The sequence below is a fragment of the Coffea eugenioides genome, chromosome 3 (genome assembly GCF_003713205.1).
Source record: "Coffea eugenioides isolate CCC68of chromosome 3, Ceug_1.0, whole genome shotgun sequence".
In the NCBI taxonomy this organism is placed as follows: domain Eukaryota; kingdom Viridiplantae; phylum Streptophyta; class Magnoliopsida; order Gentianales; family Rubiaceae; genus Coffea; species Coffea eugenioides.
In genome coordinates this window covers 45384523-45406195 of record NC_040037.1, presented here as the reverse complement: position 1 = coordinate 45406195, position 21673 = coordinate 45384523, and the positions used below count along the sequence as shown (strand labels likewise).

General features: G+C 39.4%; 1 protein-coding gene and 1 non-coding gene across 2 annotated transcripts; one reads left to right on the top strand and one right to left on the bottom strand.

Moving 5' to 3' along the window:
• Positions 1 to 13624: 13624 nt before the first annotated feature.
• Positions 13625 to 13731, top strand: LOC113767224. The gene has a single exon (XR_003467942.1). It is a non-coding gene; the product is annotated as a small nucleolar RNA R71 (small nucleolar RNA).
• A 2244-nt stretch (positions 13732 to 15975) lies between these two features.
• On the bottom strand, positions 15976 to 18091 carry LOC113765698 (nuclear intron maturase 1, mitochondrial-like). The gene has a single exon (XM_027309938.1). The coding sequence runs from the start codon at positions 18089 to 18091 to the stop codon at positions 16007 to 16009; it is 2085 nt and encodes a 694-aa protein (XP_027165739.1). The 3' UTR covers positions 15976 to 16006.
• Positions 18092 to 21673: the final 3582 nt, after the last annotated feature.

Here is a 21673-nt window from a genome sequence, read left to right as displayed (position 1 = left end):
TTTGTAACTAATATAACTTATCACTAATCATTGTAATTTGTAAGTTTGTAACTAATATTACTTATTATTAATCATTGTAAATTATGAATTCATAAATTATCACTAATCATTGTGTTCCTTAAATCATAGACTAAGGATTCTAGGTATAAGTTATCAAATAAGTTAAAATTCATATTATCTATTTACTAATTTAAGGTTTTAAGTATAGACACGACAACTAAGCAGTGTAAGTGAATGCATGTGAATTGCAAATCAATGTATTAGTGTATTGACTTTCACAATAACATGTGTAAATAAATAAGTTTTTATTTTGATTTGAAATAAATTATAATTTTGTAATTAATATAACATATCACTAATCATTGTAATTTGTAAGTTTGTAACTAATATTATTTATTATTAATCACTGTAAATTATAAATTCATTGTAACTACTAACTAATATTACTTATTATTAATCATTGTAAATTATAAATTCATAAATTATCACCAATCATTGTATAGTCTAAGGTTTATTCTAGTTTAAATTAATAGATAAATTATTACTTTTTTTTAATAGATGAATTCGGTTAAACCGAATTCATTACCGTTTTCGAATTTGAAATCGGTTGCGGTATGAATTCGGTTATGGCTAATTCGGAATTGAAAACGGTTTAGATTTCTATAGGTAGAATAACCGAATTCACCGAATTCAGTGCACCGAATTACCGATTTTCACCAAATGCACACCCCTAATTGGTGATGATAATTCGACTATTAAATCCACCCAATATGGCCTGAGAACCAGCAGTCAATTTTCTTCAGTAAAGAAGGAAAAACAAAGATATATATATATATATATATATATATATATATATTGTAGTTGTCTTATGACTTGAAAATTCCTTAAGATGATTTTGAATTTTGGTCGCCCCATTGAATTATGCACATAGACAATGGTATAGCCATTTTTGCTGCTTGCGTCTTGTCTCTTTTACAGCAATATACAGGAGCAAAGACATAAAGAATAATTGCACAGAAAAGAAATTTTTGTGCAACTAACATTTTGTAAGAATGTCTATAAAAAGGATTTCAATTACTAACCCGATTATAAAATTGAGTGTAGATAGTTTGAGTATATTTCCCCAACAATTAATCGGGCATTTCTTGACTAAAGATTTACATCTAGTTTGATGATTTATTATGATCATGGAAATAATGAATTTTGATGGAAAATAGGTCACAAGTGATTTTCAGTCCTAGATTTTGGGTTCAAGGTATTGGGTATTTAGGGATTTTTGGGTACTCTCAATCAGGAGTTTTTGGAACAATCTATTTTGACTCTCACGATAAGGGTTTATTTAGAGGTATCAAAATGGGTAATTTGGGCAGGTTTGGGTTAGGTAAAATGGGTAATAGGTATAAGTGAGTCAACTCATTTATATCCATTTAATTAAATGGGTATAACTAGGTAAGTCAAAAAATGAATTGGGTAACCCAATTATCTATTTATAACCCATTTATTTTAACTTTTATAAATTCATTTAAATTCATTTTTGCAAACTAAGTTATCAATTTATACTGTCCTTTGCACCCATCATTAGTTTTAAATATTTACTTATAATGTTCAATAAGCCTAATTATCAATTTTTTTCCATCCGTACTCAATATCACAAAATTACATACTATTTAATAATTAAATAATAAGAATATAAAAATTTGAACTAAGTATTATAAAAGTTAACATAAAAACTTAATCCAAAAATTTTGAATCTCTAGCATTTTTTTGTGTGTAAATTTAAATTTTCATTTTGGAAAAGTAAGAAAAGAGGCTAAAACTTGTCATAAATTGGTAATACTGAAAAATGAGCAAGTTAACAAACTAAGAGAAAATAAAATGATAAGATAAAACCAACAAATAATAATAAAAATAATGAAACAAAAGTATTTAACATCATGCCAAAATAAAATTTTGAAAAAAAAAATGGGTGGGGGAAGAGAGGAGGTTTGAGGGAAGACATTTCTAAATGAGTTAATTGTGTTTGATGGGTTACCCAATAATATTCATTTATAATAATACCCATTTAATAAATGAGTATTAATGGGTAACCCATTTATACCCATATGCAAAAGTTTAAGATACCCATACTTATTTATTCATGGACGAGTATGGATAAATTTAGTTAAATGGATTTGTTTGACAGCTATAGGTTTATTCCTAGTTAGGTGGCTTTGTGGAGCATGTGCAGCTGACTTCTATTTATTTTAACCACAAAAAACGGAAAAAAGAAAACAAAATGGACTATTTGAACACTTTGAATAGTTGAATGGGTTAACCAACTCATTTTATGTGAGTTGGCCACCAGGTGAAGCATAATATGTAGATCTGGCTACATGTTAGAAATTCAAACCTCTACACCTGCAATAAAGTTTAAAAGACATACAATAGTACATCTCTTTGCGATAGAGGTAAGAACACACTCTCTCTAAACCCCCATCGTCTAGTTGGACGCTCCCTTAAATAGATTAGAGTAAAAGTAGTGTAAGAGTTGATGATTGATTTAAGAAGGGGGAAAAAAGAATAGTTGAATGGGTTGATTGGAAAGAGTCTATGCACTTTTTTTTTATTTTTTTGTTAACAATTAATGCATCACGATCATAATATTAGAAATTAATGCATAATAAGAAATTTGAAATAAAAATAGAAATACTTAATTAGATTATTTTGGATAAAGTATACTTGTTCTTTTCTTATCGTAATTCATGACAATTGATATTTTAATAGGAAAATAACAATCTATGTTGAGCAGTGAAAAGAAATAATTTGGTAAATTTTTGGTCAAAATTTAAATAGCAATAATGTAAAATGAGGGGAAAGAGTTTAAACATACTAGCCCAAAGAAGATACAATGAGATAAAAAAGAAAAGGCCTTTTTGGCAATTTTACTATAATGAGGGTATAGTGGTTTGACTATTAGTCATTACGGGGCAATCTATTGATTTCATGAATAGAGCGGGTGTTTTGCAACAAAATCCTAATTATAGGGAGCAATATGTAATTAACCCTTTTAGAATAAATAGAAATCTTTGGGCATTCAAAAAGGGTTTCTCTAATGAGCACTCGTTAATGTACTTTAAATTCATCTAACCTACCCTCCCTAATATTTATTTACTTTTTCAATTAATCTTCTTATATTTTAAAATTATGACATTTGAAATATATCTTAATAAGTGTCAAAGACCTTTCAAGAAAAATCGAAAAGTCAACACCATCATGGAGTGTAATTTTTTCAGTTGATACATTTTCCCTTTTTTCTCTCTCTTTTTTTTGACATATATCTTTTGGCTTTTCTGATGATTAAAGTGTGTACACATAAATAAGACTATTTTTTAGAATTTAATAATTTATGAATGATGTGGGAAAAAAAATCTAATCCTTCAACAACAATATCATCTTTTCCGAGGGTGGTTGATAAGTGACTAATTTACGTAATAATTGTATGATATTTTATATTATTTTTAGTCACTTTAGTTATATTATTGGTAGAATATGAATCATTTTGGCTATAATTGGTGAAAAATGCTTTTAAGTGATTAAATGAGGTTTTTATCACTTTTTACTTGGATTTTGTGTATTTTGACAGTTTTGACACATTTTCGTATTTCGGCTATAACTTGAGCTACAATGATCGGATTAAGATGATTCTTGAACCAATTTGAAGATAAGAGATAGATCTACAACTTTGGTGAAGACATCTAAATCCAGTTTGAAGGTTTTCCAGGTCAAAATGCCGAATTACAATAGCAAATTTCTACTGGTCGAAACTGGAACAGGGCAATGAGCAGGTAAGGGTATTTCGGTCATTTCTCAGCCTACACAGATCCAAATGAGGTGATTCTTGATGCATTGGAAAGCTAACTCAAAGGGCTACAAGTTTTATGTTTTGGTCAAGAGCTAAATCAGCTTTTATCATCAAGAAAAGATCGGTTGAAGTTGGGCCAAAAACAGAGCAAGTGATCCACACTCGGATCCACTATTCATCCGAACCCTCGGTTGTTTCTGGGTTAGTGGAACCGAGCTCGGATCCATACGGATCCGAGGTACTGTATCAGCTCGGATCACTGTAGCAGCCCAGAGTCAGAAAAGGCTGCTCTGTACGCGTAAAACTCAATTTCACTTCCACCAACTCACATGGGATGCTATACATGTGAGAAACATTCCCAGCTGTAAAAGGGAGATGTAATCCTCATTTCTTGACCACCTTTCATCATTAAATAGCCAAATGCATTGCAAAAGTTGAAAAAAGGAGAGATTGGAGTCCATAGCAGAAAAATAGAGAGAGCTACGGGAGAAGCTTGGAGTCTGCAGAAATGTAGCTCTTTCATCTTCCTAGTGTTAGTTTAGCTTAGTATAGAGTAGTGTAGCTTTTCCATTCTTGTTTATTATCTAGATTAGGATGAAGATGGAGGATGAAGAAGGCAAGGAAGAAAGCTCATGTGACAAGGGTTGTATTCCTTCCAAATTCTTTATCTTTTGTATTTGATTCCAAGTTTAGTTAATATACAAGTTCTGGATTTTGTGTTTAATATGTGTCTTTAAAGTTTATACCTTGGGTTTGGTTGAACTTTCTATGATTGTGAGTGTTTATTCTTTGGTTATTTGATTGCTATGATTTGAGCAAGTTATTTAGCACTTTGGCTCTTTAAATCATGATTAATCTGGTACCATTAATTGTGATTATCTAAGGTGTTGTTTCTGCAATGAAAATTGAGATTTAACACTAGTTCAAGAAGTGCTAAACATAGGGAGTACACTCACGAAAGTAGAGGTGCATCTATGTGGTTTTAGTGATTCATTTCATGTAATTTCACTGAAGAAATGACTTGTAGCTAATTTCATAACCATGAGAATAGGTATGGATTAGTTATAAGTATAATTGATTCACTACGAAATATATACGATAAGTTTTGTAGTTTATCATGCTAAATATATACGATAAGTCTATCATGCTATAAGTTTTGTACAATAACTCCCAACCAGCACCATAAGAATCAACCTTGTTGATTTCCTGCACTTCGTCTTCTTTGCACCTTTCTTTTTCTTTTTTCTTTTTTTCTCTTGTTTTTTTCTTTTTTCATAGATAGATACGATGCCCCTCAAGTAGTACTCCAAAATTCTGTATAATGAAATCAAAGCACTTCTTCACACAAGGTTCAAAAAGTCTAAGGAGAGGTTTTGCGGCTAAAAACTAGGGTCTCAAGCGAAAAATAGGATGTAAAGCTCAACTTGGCTCCCTAATGGTAAAATAATCCAAGGGTGAGTTGTAAGAAAGTCCAAAATGGCTCATTCCTAGGTGCCCTATCATTTCAATGCATTAAATTCATTAAAATGTGGTCTTGACATGCATAACCGAGCAAGTTCTAGAATGACAAACCATGTGCACTAATCACTCAACAAAACGAAAAATTAGGCCCAAAAATCGCACAAGTGATCAAATGGATGTCAAGTTCAGCATATTAATCAATCAATTCAGTATCAAGGAAAGTGGAACACCCCATGGCATGAACTTACTATGTACGCTTATATCCCAATTCGCATTCATCATCGTTCAAAGAAAAGACAACTACTAAGGCAAGGAAAAACTCAATCAGACAACGAAAAGCACAACCAAAGCATAGTTAACCCTCCCCCACACCTAAACCTTTCATTGTCCCCAATGGAAGCGGATAAAGAGGAAAATAAAGCGATAAAGGCACGACACTTCCCTTAATATGGCGGGGCAGAGGTGAACTAAGGTCGTGGAGGGCACGGTGGCCGGAAACCCACGTGGTGGAGGTACTGCGCTAAATTCTGGGCCATGCCGGCCATTTGGCCCTCCATTCGATCCATACGATTGTCCATGTGTTGCATCTGGAACCGAAGAGCTGCAAGCTGGCTATCGACGGAGGAAGATGGTGGGGGTGCCGAAGAGGAAGGTCCAGGTGTATCCGTAGAAGGACCACCAGCCGCCGGGGCAGTGGATTTGGAAGCGCTGCGCTTCGGAGGAACAGAGATTGGCCCCGGGGGAGCAAACTGGAAAACGCCATTAACCTGTCGCACAAGACCCATTCTCTCCAAACAAACCAAATCGAGAGGTTCCATAGTACAAGCACGATGCAAATTATGGTTATTTAAGTCCAAAACCCCAAGATTCACTGCCAACTGAGTGATAAATGAGCCTAAGATTAATGGCTTATTTTTCTTAGTTAGCACAGTTCGGAGCTGGAGGGCAAACCAGCCACCCACATTGACCTTAGTCCGAGTGACCATGCACCAAACGAAAAAGAACTCGGGCTTAGTCAGAGTACCCGAGCTATCCTTCCTACCTGAGAAACTATAGGCCATGAATCGATGTAAATAGCGGTAGGCGGCGCTCTTAAGATAAGAGGCCTTAGACTGACTGGGGTCATAGCACTGTCGGTCAACTGACAAACCACTCCAATAATCAAGGTAATGAGAGAAAAATGGCTCCGAGTACTCGCACACACTGTGCATGTACTCCTCACTCTGGGAGTAGGGAATATCAATAAACCCAAAAGCCAAATTAAACTCAGTTATAGATTGGATGAACTCTCTACCCATTAATCGAAACCTCACTACCCCAGGAGTGGTAACGGAAAATTCATCAGGAATATTAAGTTCAAAGGTAGCATAGAATTCCCACGTCAGTTCAGTGAAAGCAGGTAAAATGATAGAAGCATAGCGGGTCCAACCTACGTTAGTCAAGTGCTGCGTGACTTCATCCCTCAGGTTTAAAATATCAAGTGTAGGGCCATGGATGTATTTACAAGGAATAATCTTCCTTGTGCAAGCCGATGCATACCGCTCCTTGTCGGCAGCCCGGGTGAAGGTCAAGTGACCGCCAAAATGGGCCGGAGAGGAGATATGAACCTCCCTATTCCGCCCAAGGCGAGTACGGGGTCCTCCAGGCCCAGTCGATGGGGAAGGTCGCTCTAAGGGGACTGTAGGCTGAGGGGTGGAAGTGGAGGGCTTGTTTTTGCCTTTATTTTTGGGTTTAGTCATTTGAAATCAGAGGGAAGGTCCAAGGCAGGGGAATGGTAACCCAACGAGATCAACTAATAGCCAACAAATAGCCAATCAAAACAAATGATCCCCAGCCACAGCTCCCAATCCCAAACAAGTGCACAAATCAACAATAAAATTACCCCAAGAGTCAATTAAACCTGCGAACACCAAAATTTTTCCCAAATACAACCAAATAAACCCAAAAATCAATTAAGTAGGTAAACACAACAATTTTTCCCAAGACTAATTAAACAGGCAATCAGGGTAAAAATTCCCCCCCAACTATCACTGATTAAGCACAAAATTCGACAATTAGCCAGCAATCACCCACGGATATAACACAGCACCCAAAATCAAGCACAAGATTTCTGTCCTGAGCTAGCAAATAAACATTCTATCATCAGCTACAAAATTAAATTCTGGCAGCGGAACCATCAGCTACTTAGTGACAGAAATTGAAAAAGAAATCACCGGAGTCGCGCAGAGGCTGCTTGGAGGGCGCGCGCTTCTGGGCTGGAGCTGCGCGGAAGAAACGCGCGGGGGCTGGAGCTGGTGCGCGAGGGTTGCGCAAAGCCTGCGCCTGGAGAGGGGCTGGGCTGGCGCGCGGCAGGCTGTTGATGGGCGCGCGATGCGGCGCACTGGAGTGGCGCGCGGGTTGCTGCTGGAGCTCTGCTGGTGGTGAGGGGCGCCTGGACAGAGCTCGCGTGCGTTTGGGCTGCCTGCGAGAGGGGCTCGCGCGAGGAGGCTGCTAACGACCCGAGCGCGCGAGCGAGGCTGCTGCTGGGTGGATGCTGTGCTGGAGTGGCGCGCTCTGTACGCGCGGAGGAAGCGCGCGGCCTGGGCGCGGCTGCTCGAGCTGATGGCGGCGCACGGACTGCGCTGGAGTCGCGTGCACTGGAGGGGGCTGAAGGCTTCTGGTCTGCGCGCGCGGGCTGTGGTCCAGACTGCGGCTGCTGCTGGGTGGATCTGGACCAGCGCAGGAGGACGCGCGCGGTCTGATTCTGGCTGCGCGCTAGCGCGAGGCAGGCGAGGCTGGGCGAGGCAGGCGGCGGCGCGATTGGCTGGCGGCAGGCGCGCGCGGTCTCGCGCTGCTGGGAGACGCGGCTGTGCAGCGACCGCGATGGACGGCGTGTGGTGCGGCGGCGGACCAAGCAAAAGAAGGAAAAGAAGAAAAGAAAGAAAAGGGAGAAGAAAGAAGAAAGAAAGAAAAAGGAAGAAAAGAAGAAGTAGGGCTACGGTCCTTGAAAAAAATTTTCCTTTCTTCCTTTCTGGGCATTGGTCTTTACTTTTTTTTTTTTTTTTTTTTTTTTTTTTAGCGTGACCACCTGGCGTGGGCACGCTCAACCGCCATGGAGTCCGCAGATCCTGATCGAAAATTTCTTCCCTCTGACGTGACCACCTGGCGTGGGCACGCCTAACTACTATGGAGTTCGCAGATCCTGAGCGAACATTTCCTCCCCTCGAACGTGACCACCTGGCGTGGGCACGTCTAACTGCTATGTGGTCCGCAGAACCTGAGCGAACACTTCCTCCGTCAGGCGTGACCAACTGGCGTGGGCACGTCTAACTGCTATGTAGGTCGCAGAACCTGAGCGAGCATCTCCTTTTCTTCAGGCGTGACCACCTGGCGCGGGCACGCCTAAACACTAATTCCCTGCCACCAAACATCCAACCATTAATTGACCTTAACACTTAACTAAAACTTCAAAAATGCATGAAAACTAAAACAAATAGTCTTGGGTTGCCTCCCAAACAGCGCCTTTCTTTAATGTCTTTGGCTAGACATAGCCAAGACCCTCAAGCAAAATCAAGTGGATCTTGGAGGTGTACAACTCCTCCCTCTTCAAAAGCGAATCCCTCATAATAAGGCTTTAGGCGATGGCCATTCACCACGAACTTTTTCTCCGTTTTTAAGCTTTGGATCTCCACTGCACCAAAATGGAACACATTAGAAACGACAAATGGACCAATCCAACGAGAACGCAACTTACCGGGAAAAAGTTTAAGCCTTGAGTGGTACAAGAGGACTTTTTGCACCACTACAAAAGTTTTCCTAGAAACCTGCTGATCATGAAAGATTTTACTCTTCTCCTTATAGATCGTGGCATTTTCATACGCCTCATTTCGTATTTCTTCTAACTCTTGTAGCTGCAATTTCCTTTGGGCCCCTGCTTCATCTAATCCCATATTGCACTGCTTCACTGCCCAAAACGCCTTGTGTTCGAACTCCACGGGGAGATGGCAAGCCTTACCGAAAACAAGTCTATAAGGAGACATCCCAATTGGCGTCTTATACGCGGTTCTATAAGCCCATAGTGCGTCTTCTAGCTTTAAACTCCAATCCTTCCTGTCCGGACGCACCATCTTCTCCAAGATCGACTTGATTTCCCTGTTTGACACTTCGGCCTGACCGTTTGCCTGCGGGTGATACGGTGTGGATACCTTGTGCAGTACACCGTATCTTCGAAACAAGGCAGTGATAGTCTTGTTGCAGAAATGTGTCCCTCTATCACTAACCACAGCTCTTGGCATTCCAAAACGGGCAAAGATATTAGATTTTAAGAAATCTGCAACCACTCTAGAATCATTATTACGGGTGGCTTTTGCTTCCACCCATTTAGACACATAATCCACAGCAAGTAAAATGTATAGGAAACCAAAAGATGAGGGAAAAGGACCCATAAAATCTATCCCCCAAACATCAAAAATTTCAACAAACAACATGGGGGTTTGAAGCATTTGGTCCCTACGAAAAATATTCCCCACCCTTTGGCACCTATCACAGGATTTACAGAATAAATAAGCATCTTTGAACAGAGTAGGCCAGTAAAAACCACTCTCCAACACCTTGCGAGCTGTTCGTTTGGGCCCAAAATGCCCTCCACATGCAAACGAATGACAGAAATTTAAAATGGAGTGAAATTCACCTGCACTTACACACCTTCTGAGCACTTGATCTGAACACTGTCTCCAAAGGTACGGGTCGTCCCAAATGTAATACTTGGCATCACTCTTCAACTTGTCCCTCTTAGCCTTTGGCCACCCTGCAGGCAATTGATTAGTCACTAGAAAGTTTACCAAATCGGCATACCAGGGAGTAGACGAGTCAATGGCCAATAGTTGCTCATCTGGAAACGCCTCCCTCAATGGTGGCTCCTCCTTATGAGCAAGCAGGCGGCTCAAGTGATCAGCGACTAAGTTTTCTGCCCCACTTTTATCCTTAATCTCCAAGTCAAACTCTTGAAGAAGCAGGATCCATCTGATGAGCCTTGGTTTAGCATCCTTCTTCGTCATCAAGTATCTCAAGGCTGCATGATCAGAGAAAACTATTATTTTTGCACCTAACAAATAAGGTCTAAATTTTTCTAATGCAAAAACCACAGCTAGCAATTCTTTTTCTGTGGTAGAGTAGTTGAGCTGAGCTCCATTTAACGCCTTCGACGCATAGTAGATTGCATGTGCAGCTCTGCCAATCCGTTGCCCCAGCACCGCTCCCACTGCATAGTCACTCGCGTCACACATTATCTCAAATGGGAGGTTCCAGTCTGGAGGTTGGATAACAGGTGGTGATGTCAATGACTCCCTCAATCTGTCAAATGCCACCTTGCACTCCTCGGTGAAGTCATATGCTACATCTTTTTGCAACAGCTTGAACAGGGGCGCTCCAATTTTCGAGAAGTCTTTTATGAATCTCCTGTAGAACCCTGCATGACCCAAAAAGGAGCGCACCTCCCGCACACTTGCGGGGTAAGGTAAAGCAGAGATAATATCGACTTTTGCCTTGTCTACCTCTATACCTCTGGACGACACTACATGCCCTAAAACAATACCATGATCCACCATGAAATGACATTTTTCCCAATTTAGAACCAAATTTGTCTCAATGCATCTTTTCAAAATTAAAGCTAAATTATCAAGGCATTCATCAAAACTATCTCCATACACACTAAAATCATCCATAAACACCTCAACAATTTTTTCTACATATTCAGAAAATATACTTACCATACACCGCTGAAAAGTTGCTGAGGCGTTGCAGAGGCCGAAAGGCATCCTCCGGTAGGCAAATGTACCAAAGGGACAGGTGAAGGTAGTCTTCTCCTGATCCTCTGGTTCTATTACGATCTGAAAATAACCAGAGAAACCATCAAGAAAACAGTAATAGACACGGCCAGCTAACCTTTCTATCATCTGATCAATAAAAGGTAGAGGGAAGTGGTCCTTCTTTGTCACAGCATTCAGACGCCGATAGTCAATGCACTGACGCCATCCTGTGGGTTTCCTCACCGGGACCATCTCACCCTCTTGGTTCTCCTCAACTGTTACTCCCGCCTTTTTCGGGACTACTTGCACGGGACTCACCCAGGGACTATCTGAGATGGCGAAAATTATTCCAACTTCTAGGAGTTTAAGTATCTCCTTCTTGACCACTTCCATCATTAGTGGGTTCAATCTCCGTTGCCCTTGTCTAACTGGCTTTGCATCATCCTCAAGCCGGATTCGATGCATGCATAAGGAGGGGCTAATTCCTTTGATATCTGCTACACTCCACCCAATCGCCTCCTTATGATCTCGGAGAAGACGAATTAGTCTATCTTCTTGCCTTGGTGACAGGTGTGCCGATATGATGACTGGCAGTGTCTCATTGTCCCCGAGAAAAGCATACTTCAAATGCTTTGGGAGAGGTTTGAGCTCCAACTCAGGCGCCTGCACAATAGAAGGCAACAATTTTGCCTGAGTTTCTGGTACAAAAACAGAAGTAAGCTCATACCTTGGGGAAATTGGTGGGAGCGAATGCAGTGCTCCAACAGCGTGGTATAGCTCATCATTTATTTCTACATCAAGAGTTGCTCCCAACTCAAGATGTTTGGTCAATGCCACTGCCAGTGCATCAACCCCATCCAATTCAAATATTTCCTGTACAAGGGGCTCAACAACACTTAAAGCATAAACAGAGTTAGTCTCATCTGGGTACTTCATCGCCTCAAAAATATTAAAATTTACAATTTTCCCATCAAACTCCATCGACAAGGTACCCTCATTTACATCTATTTTAGTCCTAGCAGTGCTTAAAAATGGCCTACCTAACAGAATAGGAGACGGATTTAGTGCCCTTTCATCCCCCATGTCTAGGACATAGAAATCTGCAGGAAAAACTAACTCATTGACCTGTACCAAAACATCTTCAACTAACCCTTCCGGGTAAGCATTGGTACGGTCTGCAAGTTGGATTATAATGCCTGTGCCTTTTAACGGGCCAAGATTTAGAGATGCATAGATTGTCTTGGGCATAACATTAATTGACGCCCCCAAATCCAACATTGCTTTCCTAATTGGAGTACCTCCTATCTTGCAGGGAATGGTGAACATACCTGGGTCTCCACATTTTGGTGGGAGCTTCCTCTGGAGTATAGCTGACACGTTTTCTCCCACCGCCACTCGTTCATCTCCCCTTAGCTTCCTCTTGTGGGTGCACAGGTCCTTCAGAAATTTGGCATATTTCGGTATTTGCTTGATTGCATCCAGTAGGGGGATGTTAATCTCTACTTTTCTGAATACATCCAAAAGTTCCTTTTCCCTCTCTACTTTCCTTGTCTTTTCCAACCTGCAAGGAAAAGGGGGTAAGTTAGAGCTGATAGTGAGTGGAGAGGTGGAGGATACCTTAGGATCTTCACGAACACGTCCTTCTTCCTCAATTTCCTTTTCTATCTCCTCCTCGCTTTTGCTTTTTGAATTTTTCACTTTAGGTTCTTCCAGCTCCTTGCCACTCCTCAGCGTCATGGCACTTACATTCCTGGGATTTACCTCGGGTTGCGATGGCAGTTTCCCATAAACGTGAGATTCCAAGCGGTTGATGGCAGTTGCCAGTTGACTTATTCGAACATCTTGGTCTTTCTTGTCAGCTTTGGTGTCCTGCTGGAGCTGCTCGGTTTTCGCGGCCAAGGATCTGATCTCCTGTTGAAGCTGTGTAGTAGTCGTGGCCAGGTTGGTAGTAGTCGTGGCCAGGTTCTTGACTAGGTCCTCCAAAGAGCTTCCTGTATTGGAGGATGAGGGTTGAGATTTTGGTTGCCAAGGCTGGTGGAATCCTGGTGGACGATTCGGGAATGAACCTTGTTGCCTGTTCCCATAACTGAGATTGGGGTGGTCTCTCCAACCGGGGTTGTATGTGTTGGAATACGGGTCATATTGCCTGCGGGGCGCGGGCACGCCTCCGGCCATGTTTACCTGTTCCGCCCCGTCCTCTTGCAGAATGGGGCACGAATCCGTGCAGTGGTCCATGCTAGTACAGATTCCACACACCTTTGCTCGCGGTGTGTCTCTCATGGCCAACTGCCTGACTGCAGACGTCAACTCTGACAGTTGCTGCTGGATGGATGACGTCTCTGCCTCATTTACCCTACGGGTAGGATTGCTCTCACGGAAGCCGAACTGCTGAGAGTTTTCTGCCATGGCTTCAATAAGGTCCCATGCTTCCCTCGGTGTTTTGTTCGCCAGGGCTCCTCCACTCGCAGCGTCAATAATACCCCTGTCAGTTGACTGGAGCCCTTCATAGAAGTACTGGATCAACAGTTGTTCGCTAATCTGATGCTGTGGGCATCCCTTGCACAACTTGTTGAACCTTTCCCAATAATCGTACAATGATTCCCCGGAGTACTGCTTGATACTGCATATTTCCTTTCTCAAACTCGCAACCCGGGATGCGGGAAAAAATTTTTCCAGAAATTTCTTTTTCAACTGTGCCCACGTGGTGATACTACCTGCAGGTAGGTAGTATAGCCAATCCTTCGCTGCATCCTTGAGAGAGAAAGGGAAAGCCCTGAGTCGTATTTGCTCTTCGGTGACCGCAGGGGGTTTCATGCTAGAGCAAACCACTTCGAATTCCTTGATATGTTTGTGGGGTTCCTCACCAGAAAGGCCATGGAACGAAGGTAGGAGTTGAATCAACCCCGATTTCAACTCGAATGAGGTATTCTCAGCCAGAGTTGGGAACGTGATGCACAAGGGCTGATGAGTCAGTTCTGGGGTAGCCAGCTCCCGTAATGTCTGGGTGTTGGCCATGCTCAATTCGTCTTCTATTGACTCGTTTTCAGAAAATGAGTACCCTTCTTTTTGTCTCTTGGTCTCTTGCCTTCGCCTACGTGCTGCCTTCTCAACCTCAGGATCGTATACCAAGTCACCTGTGCGAGAAGAACGGGGCATAAACTAGCAAAAGTACCAAGAAAAAGAAAAATAAAATAAAACAAAATAAAAACTGAATTCAAAAAGAAACAAATAATTCAGACGCCAGTCCCCGGCAACGGCGCCAAAAATTGACAGGTGCCGAACCTGTGCAATAATAAATAATAAATCCTAACTACCACCTGAAACAGCTAGTAATTAATTCGAGTACTGGAGCAGGGACTCTAGGTGTGCAATGGGTTACTTGATTCACCCTGTTCCCGAAGAGTGTGCTTAATCCGATATACCTGAATTAATTATTTAACTGAACTCCCTAACTAGTAGACAGTGGTAAGTAGGGTCGTCTCCTCAGGGACTGGAGAGATATTTGTTTCTTTTCAAATCAGGATTAATGGGGGGGTTTTGGTATCAAAAGCCAACTGAACAAATTAAATGCAGAAAATAATTAATTAAAAGAAATAATTAAAAGAAACTCTAGCCAAGGGTATACTTCAGAAATGGTTCATGCACTGATCATTGATGCAAAAATAATTCCAACATCTATTAATAGATTGGTTCTAGTTGTCTCGCACGCGCTAAACAACCAACCCTTCCTTAATTTATCGATAGCTAAGGTACGACCGTTAACTATTTCTCTAACCCAAAAACAACCCTAGGTACGACCGTAGGATTTAATTTCCGGATTGCATTAATAATTAGAAAGGCCCAATCCTGACTAACAAACACGCTACGAGGGTTCATTCAAGCCAGATCAAATATTCCCCTGACACAAATCCAATTGTGCCAGTTGCTACTGGGATAGAGGTAACGAACGATTACGGATTCAATTACCCCTATATAGCAAAATAGCCTATATAAACAATTAATTATTGCGCACTAATCAATCATGCATAAGGCTATAACAATTAGAAACAGGAAATATGTAAATACCAATAAATGAGAAAAATAATAAAGAATGATCTAGATCTCACAGTAATCGATGAACCAATTCGTCAGTTGCCCCCTTGACTAGAATTAGAGAATTAGCCCTCCATTAATGGAGGACCAAGCGCGCGTGGAGAATTGGGATACGTCGCTGTATCGGACCCCTTCTTTTGGTCAAGAGCAGAAGACCAGAGCAAGAGATTTTGATTTCTTGCACTTGTCTCCGAAAACCCAAGCGTATGAAAGGCAGAGTGTTCAATGTAGTTGTCGTCAGCAAAAGTGAAAAACCAAAGCTTAGAAAAGTCAACAACGGCGGCTATTCTTTTTCTTCTCCCAATTGCTACCAAAACATCCGAGAGAAAAGTTTCTCACTTTTTTCCTTTTCAATTTGTCAAGTCAAAACATCAAGAGTTGGTTTCTCACAAGTCAACAATAATGGCTTCTGTCCGTTGCCTTTCTACCCCTCAGGCTGCGGCGCACCGTCTCCTCTTCAAAACAGAGAAAAACGAAGACTTCCCTCTAACCTAAGCCGCGCCAGAGATAAGTTACAAATTGTTACTTCTCAAAATTGCAGCAAGACTCCCTAGAAATATATATTAAAATAAAATCTATTACAATTAGATTTTTTTCCGCTTCTCAAACGGGCCCCACTCCGATGAATCTTCTAAAAGTTGAATTTAAGCGCTTTGCAGCAACCATTCCTGCAATTAGCACCAAAACAAAATATCAATAGAATCCACCCAATTAACGAAAATATTTAGTCAATTAATTATGCAATAATGCCCAAAATACCCACTAAAATGCAACCTATCACAGCATCACTAAAATTCTATTTTCAGCGATCAAATTGCTTTCTTATTCACCTTCTAACTGTTGGAGAAGCATCATGCACCTCTGTCGCACCATTAAGGCAGTAGTTTTGGATACCAAGTGTCTTGCAACTCCACACAATCTCAGACATGTCATCTTGGGGTGATGATAGAACTTGTTGCTTGAGTGATTTTTGCAGTTCATAAAAGAACTTCGGATCTTGTAAGTTGATATATTCATGCAACACTTTCTCATGGTCTGGGATCCAATTCCTAGGGAATGGACTGTAATCACATGAAGGAATCAAAGACATGCGAGAAAATTGTACACCATCAATAGCATCAACAAGCCCCATCCTCAAAAGATCTGAATACTCAGGTGCAGAGTTATTACTACTCTCCCTCAAAGGACGACTAAGATCACGTGTAGCAATCTTGTAGACTTTGGCACGAGATTTCAATCTATACCTGGCAGCATAAAGTTTAGCAAGAGAACTTCGAATGACATAAGCACAAAACCCAACAATTTTCTTTCTGTTATCTGCATATCTATACCAGTCTGCCATGGTCTCAAGGAACTTGTTCATTTGAGAATTAGTATGAGCTTGTCCCGAATAAAGCATTGGGGTGCAAGGGAGTGGCTCTGGGTCCCTATCACCTTTCACAAACTCGAGCCTTCTAAATTGACGAATGCACTGCTGCAAACTAGCTGTGACTGAAAGCAGAGTTCCTACACCTTTCTCACTGACTATCTTTCCACCTGTCCCAGTGTAACGAAGAGTAGGATATATGATCCTACGACACAGTGTGTGATCCAAAAAATCAATTCCCCTAGTAATATGCTCAATCTCAAATTTGGAATTGTCTAGCCTTATGCCAAAATTGTTTTCACAAAACTCAATTATATCCTTCCTAATTCCCACTGCTTCCTCTCTAGTTCCCCGAATCCCAATTAGAAAATGACCCCCAAATCTAACGTAATCCATCTTCCTCGTCTTCTCCTTCCCACCAGATGGAACGAACTCCGGCCAAGAAGGGTTATGAGAGCCATCTTCTATCGAGTACTTCCATATGGAATCTTGTTCACAGGGCTTAAAGAACTCAATTATCTTCTCTTCCATCATTTGATCAAGCTCATTCAGACACACATTAGCCAGCAAAGGACTAAGTATCCCGCAATATCCATAGTTCGGCACCTTTGCAGCCTCCTCAGGTGCAAAATTGAAAAACGTTCTCAACCAATACGGGTCTGGCTTTGGCTCATTCTCACTCAAGATTCTCTTCTTTGTCCGCCCTTTTTTCCTCTTGCTCTTCTTCATTTTCCCTTCACATTCAACATCAGTTAAACAGTTATTTACAGCGCCTTTTAACCCAGATTTTATCAAGTTCAGAACTTTCTTATCTTTGACAGCATTTTCAATGCATCGCATTACCACATTCACATCAACCTCATCAAGAATTGGACTTAAATCGCCCCTCAAAAACCACAAGTATCCTGCAAAGTTACTCCTAAGAGTCCTAATAACCGTATGCACATTCCTCCCAGGCCTAAAAGCATGTGATTTGGATGAAAACCGTGGATCAAAAACGGGTTCCAGAATCATGAAGAGTACCTCCTGCACAACACGATCTTGAAACGGTGGATTCTTGGACGTCAAAATTGGGTTCAGTTGGCGTCTCGAGAGTAAGTTGGTGAGGGGTTTTTCATTGGGGCCACGAATAAACTGATGCGTCTTGCAGTGCCATGAAAACTTGTTACGAACCACGGCGTTTCTCAGTGACAACACGTCGCACAGAACATCCGAGTGAAGAGCATTACGAGGTGGGAATGTGCCGCTTACGTGGGCGCAAGTTCTCTGGTAAGCGAGGACCCAGAGATCGAATTTTGAGAGGAAACCAGTGAGGTTGGTGAAGGGCTTTGGTTGTTGCCGTTGGGAGAACGTTTTGACCCAGAGGTCCGCGAGGATTTGAATCGGTTCTTCTTTTAGGAGGGAGTATGGATCTTGTTGTCGCCGTAGAGAAGAAGGCTGCTGCTGCTGGGACACCTGAGGCTGAGGATTGAGGTAAGAGAGCGAGCGGATAAGGGGGATTATGTGTTTGTAGGTGAGGTGTTTGAGTTTTGTTCTCAGTAACATTTCTTGAATCGCAGAGAAAAGGGACCGTGGACAGAAAGAGAAAGCTTTAGCAGAGAGGATATGGTGAATACGCATGAAAATACTAAGGCTGCGTTTGTTCTATAAAATTAGAATTGAATTGGAATAGGAATTCTGTAGAACTGGAATTTCAAATAATTGATATTTTTTTTGTTTGGGAAAGGCATAGAATTGATACGTAATTCATTTGAAATCCCAAATTCTTTGTTTGAATAATTAAGAAATTACCTAAAATTTGAATTCACATAGAATTAAAATTGTACACCGTAACACAAATACTCTATAAAAATGTTTGGGAAAATGATCGGTTTCATCCTTCACATTTCACAAAAATATTCTTTTCGTCCCTCACTTTTAAAACGAAGCAATTTCGTCATTGACATTTAAAAACTGAAGTTCTTACATCCCTGAACCCAAATTTCAATCTGAATCAAACCACCAATCAACCTGATTAGAAATTTTAGGGGTGTAATTGGTAGATCACTTGGTTAATTCAACATGATATTCATGTTGAATTTAATGAACCCAAAAATAAAAAATAAAAAATTATAACATAAAAAAGAAAGATTAATCTTTCCTACATTATCATTGTATACACTGACGGTTTTATATATCGCCATATCATTTCAATTTAAATTTAAACACCAAATTTTATATTTATGATACACATCTGGATTCGCAAGCGGATATACTAACGGTGTATGAAAAGATTTACCCAAAAAAAACTCTACTATTCCAATACAAAGAATGACCTTTTATGTTATAATTTATAGTTTTTTGGATTAATAAATGTCATGTGAATATGATGAAATTGACCGAGTGATCTATCAATTCTATTTTCGAAATTTATTACTGGGTTATTGAATGGTTTGATTCAGATTGAAAATTAGGTTCAGGGATATAATAGCTTTAATTTTTAAATGTCAGGGACGAATTTGCTTCATTTTAAAAGTGAGGGACGAAAAGAATATTTTTGCGAAATGTGAAGGATGAAACATGTCATTTTCCCTTTTTGGTGTTTTTAAAATTAGCTAGATATCTCTGAAGTGTTAGTATCTTATTCATAAATAGTAATCATCCTTTAAATACTAATAGCCTTGATGTTATTTACAAAGCAAGAATTTTGAGTTTTCCAAAGCTACAAGTCTAACATTTAATGTAGGGAAATTAAAGAAATAAAGAAATAAATAAGTAATAGAAGTGTCGTTTGTAATTTTGTTCTAGGGTTAATTACATTTATTTTGCTTGAGATTTAGCCAAATAACCAAACAAACTCTCAATTTTAGCAAAACTACAAAAAGACCTTTCGCTTGAGAAATTTATTACACATGCACCCCTACTGCTAATCCAACAACGTTGATTGTTTGAGTTTCGGTAAAGTCAATAGAAAATTCTATTGCAATTCCTAAAGTACTCATTAATTATTACACCTAAATACCATCTTCTTCTTCCCCATCTCCATGATATAACTGACAACCAAGGAAAAGGTTTCACGATCAATTTTTGACTGCAATTTTGACAATTTAACATCAAACTTGACTTTTCACGACAATATATTTCCATCCTAAAAGTATTAAACAAGGAAAATAGAAAAATTGAGGGACACCCCAAATGCAGGATGATATTTTTGTTTAAGAACATGATGCAAGGTAATATTTTTGTTTATGAAAATGTTAGAAAGACCTATAATACAATTCAAAAAGTCACTAAAGTCATTGTTTCAGGACTTTGGCACAAATTGAGAACCTAAGGCATGGAATCAATGAGCTTAAGAAGAGCTGGAAAGAATTCAAAGAGAAATTAGGTACATTGATTTCAGTGTTTACTTTGTCTACATCGTTGTTACTAAATTGTCTAGTTACGTTGAAAACGAATGAGGTGCTCAACAACAAAAACAAAAAGGCTTATCCATTTACATCCTAATTAATTCTGTTTTCCATTTCTATTTTGTTGTTAGGGATTTAGGAATTCTATTGTTTTTCTTTTACTCACTTTCCCTATTTTACCTATTTTCTACTTTCTAGTATTGGGGTTTATGGGACTAACACAAAGATAGCAGATGTTAAATTGCTAAGTTTTGAGCTTGAAAAAAAGTTGCTGCTAAATAGAGTTGTGGGCTAAAGAAGCATTGTTGTAGCTTTGTAAATGAGTCAGAAAGTCGAAGTCACGGGCTACGCCTACGGCACTAGCGATCAGTCAAGATTTAAACTAAAGTAGTGAGCGAAGAAAGAAAGTATTGGAAGCAAAGAAAAGCTTTGTATTACACTTATGAATACTTCAATGTTCCCAAAGTTGGGTTACAAATGAAGGAGTTTTGCCTATTTATAAGCAAGCAAAGAAAACTATACAATTCTTTAGAGAATTCTACACAATGTGTGTCTACACTTAATCTCTAGAAGTATGTACACAAAACCACTCTTATCTACAAGGCTCTAGGCCATTTCCACAAATCTCTTGAACAACCTAGAACATTCCAGAAGTTTCTAGCACTTGCTACATTTTCTAGCAACATTTGGTGTAGCCTCTATGCCTTTGGTAAGCCTCCGTAGCTTGGTACTTAGTTAAGGGAATGAGGTGTGAGTCTCCTAATGGTCCTGATTTTTATGCCAGGACACTGTGTATGGTGGTGCCTGATATATTTAATGCTAATATTTTTGAGTGCATATTTAATGCGTTTGATAAAATTGAAGTCTGAAAACTGAATTTTGAAGTCTGAATCTATTAAATTATTGAATTGTTAAGTATTAATTCTAATACATTTGGGCGCATATCACATTTAATGATAAGTAAATAGCTTATCAGTTAATTTTGGAAGCAAATTTTGCCTAGAAAATTCATTGCCACTTAATTAATTTAGATGTTTAATTTTTGGTTATCAAATGGTCTGAATATATTAAGATCTAATTCTATTAAGTTTAAGTGTTGAATTACGTTATCAAACAGGACTTAAGTAATGATGATAACCAAATGACACACCTCTTATATGCTTTTGAAATATCCAAGATTGAGAGATGAATTGTACTAAAATTTCTAGTTCATGATAAATTGCACAAAAGAACATTTAGCGTATGAAATTAGCAGTGCGTTTGATAAAATTGAAATTTGAAAACTGAATTCTGAAATCTATAATATGAAATTGTAATTCATTAAGTTACTGAATCTCTAAATACTAAATCTGATACATTTGAATGTATATCACATTAAGTAATAAGTGAATAGTTTATCATTTATTTTTTTTGGCAAGTTTTACCTAAGAAATTTAGTACCACTTAATTAATTCAAATGTTTTATTTTATTGTTATCAAATACGTTTAAATATATTACGATCTAAATCCATTAAATTTTAGTGTTGAATTGGGTTATTAAATAGAATCTAAGTGAATACGAGTCCAACTAATACAAATTTTGCACAATTAAAAGAACCTCACTAGCATTCTATGCACAAAATGCTGCCATACTTTTGATCCCTTGTTCACAAGCACACAATTTCATAAGACTGGAATAAACATGTTTGAATTCTGGTGTTCCACACAAAACACATGCATACATACATAAATAAAGTAA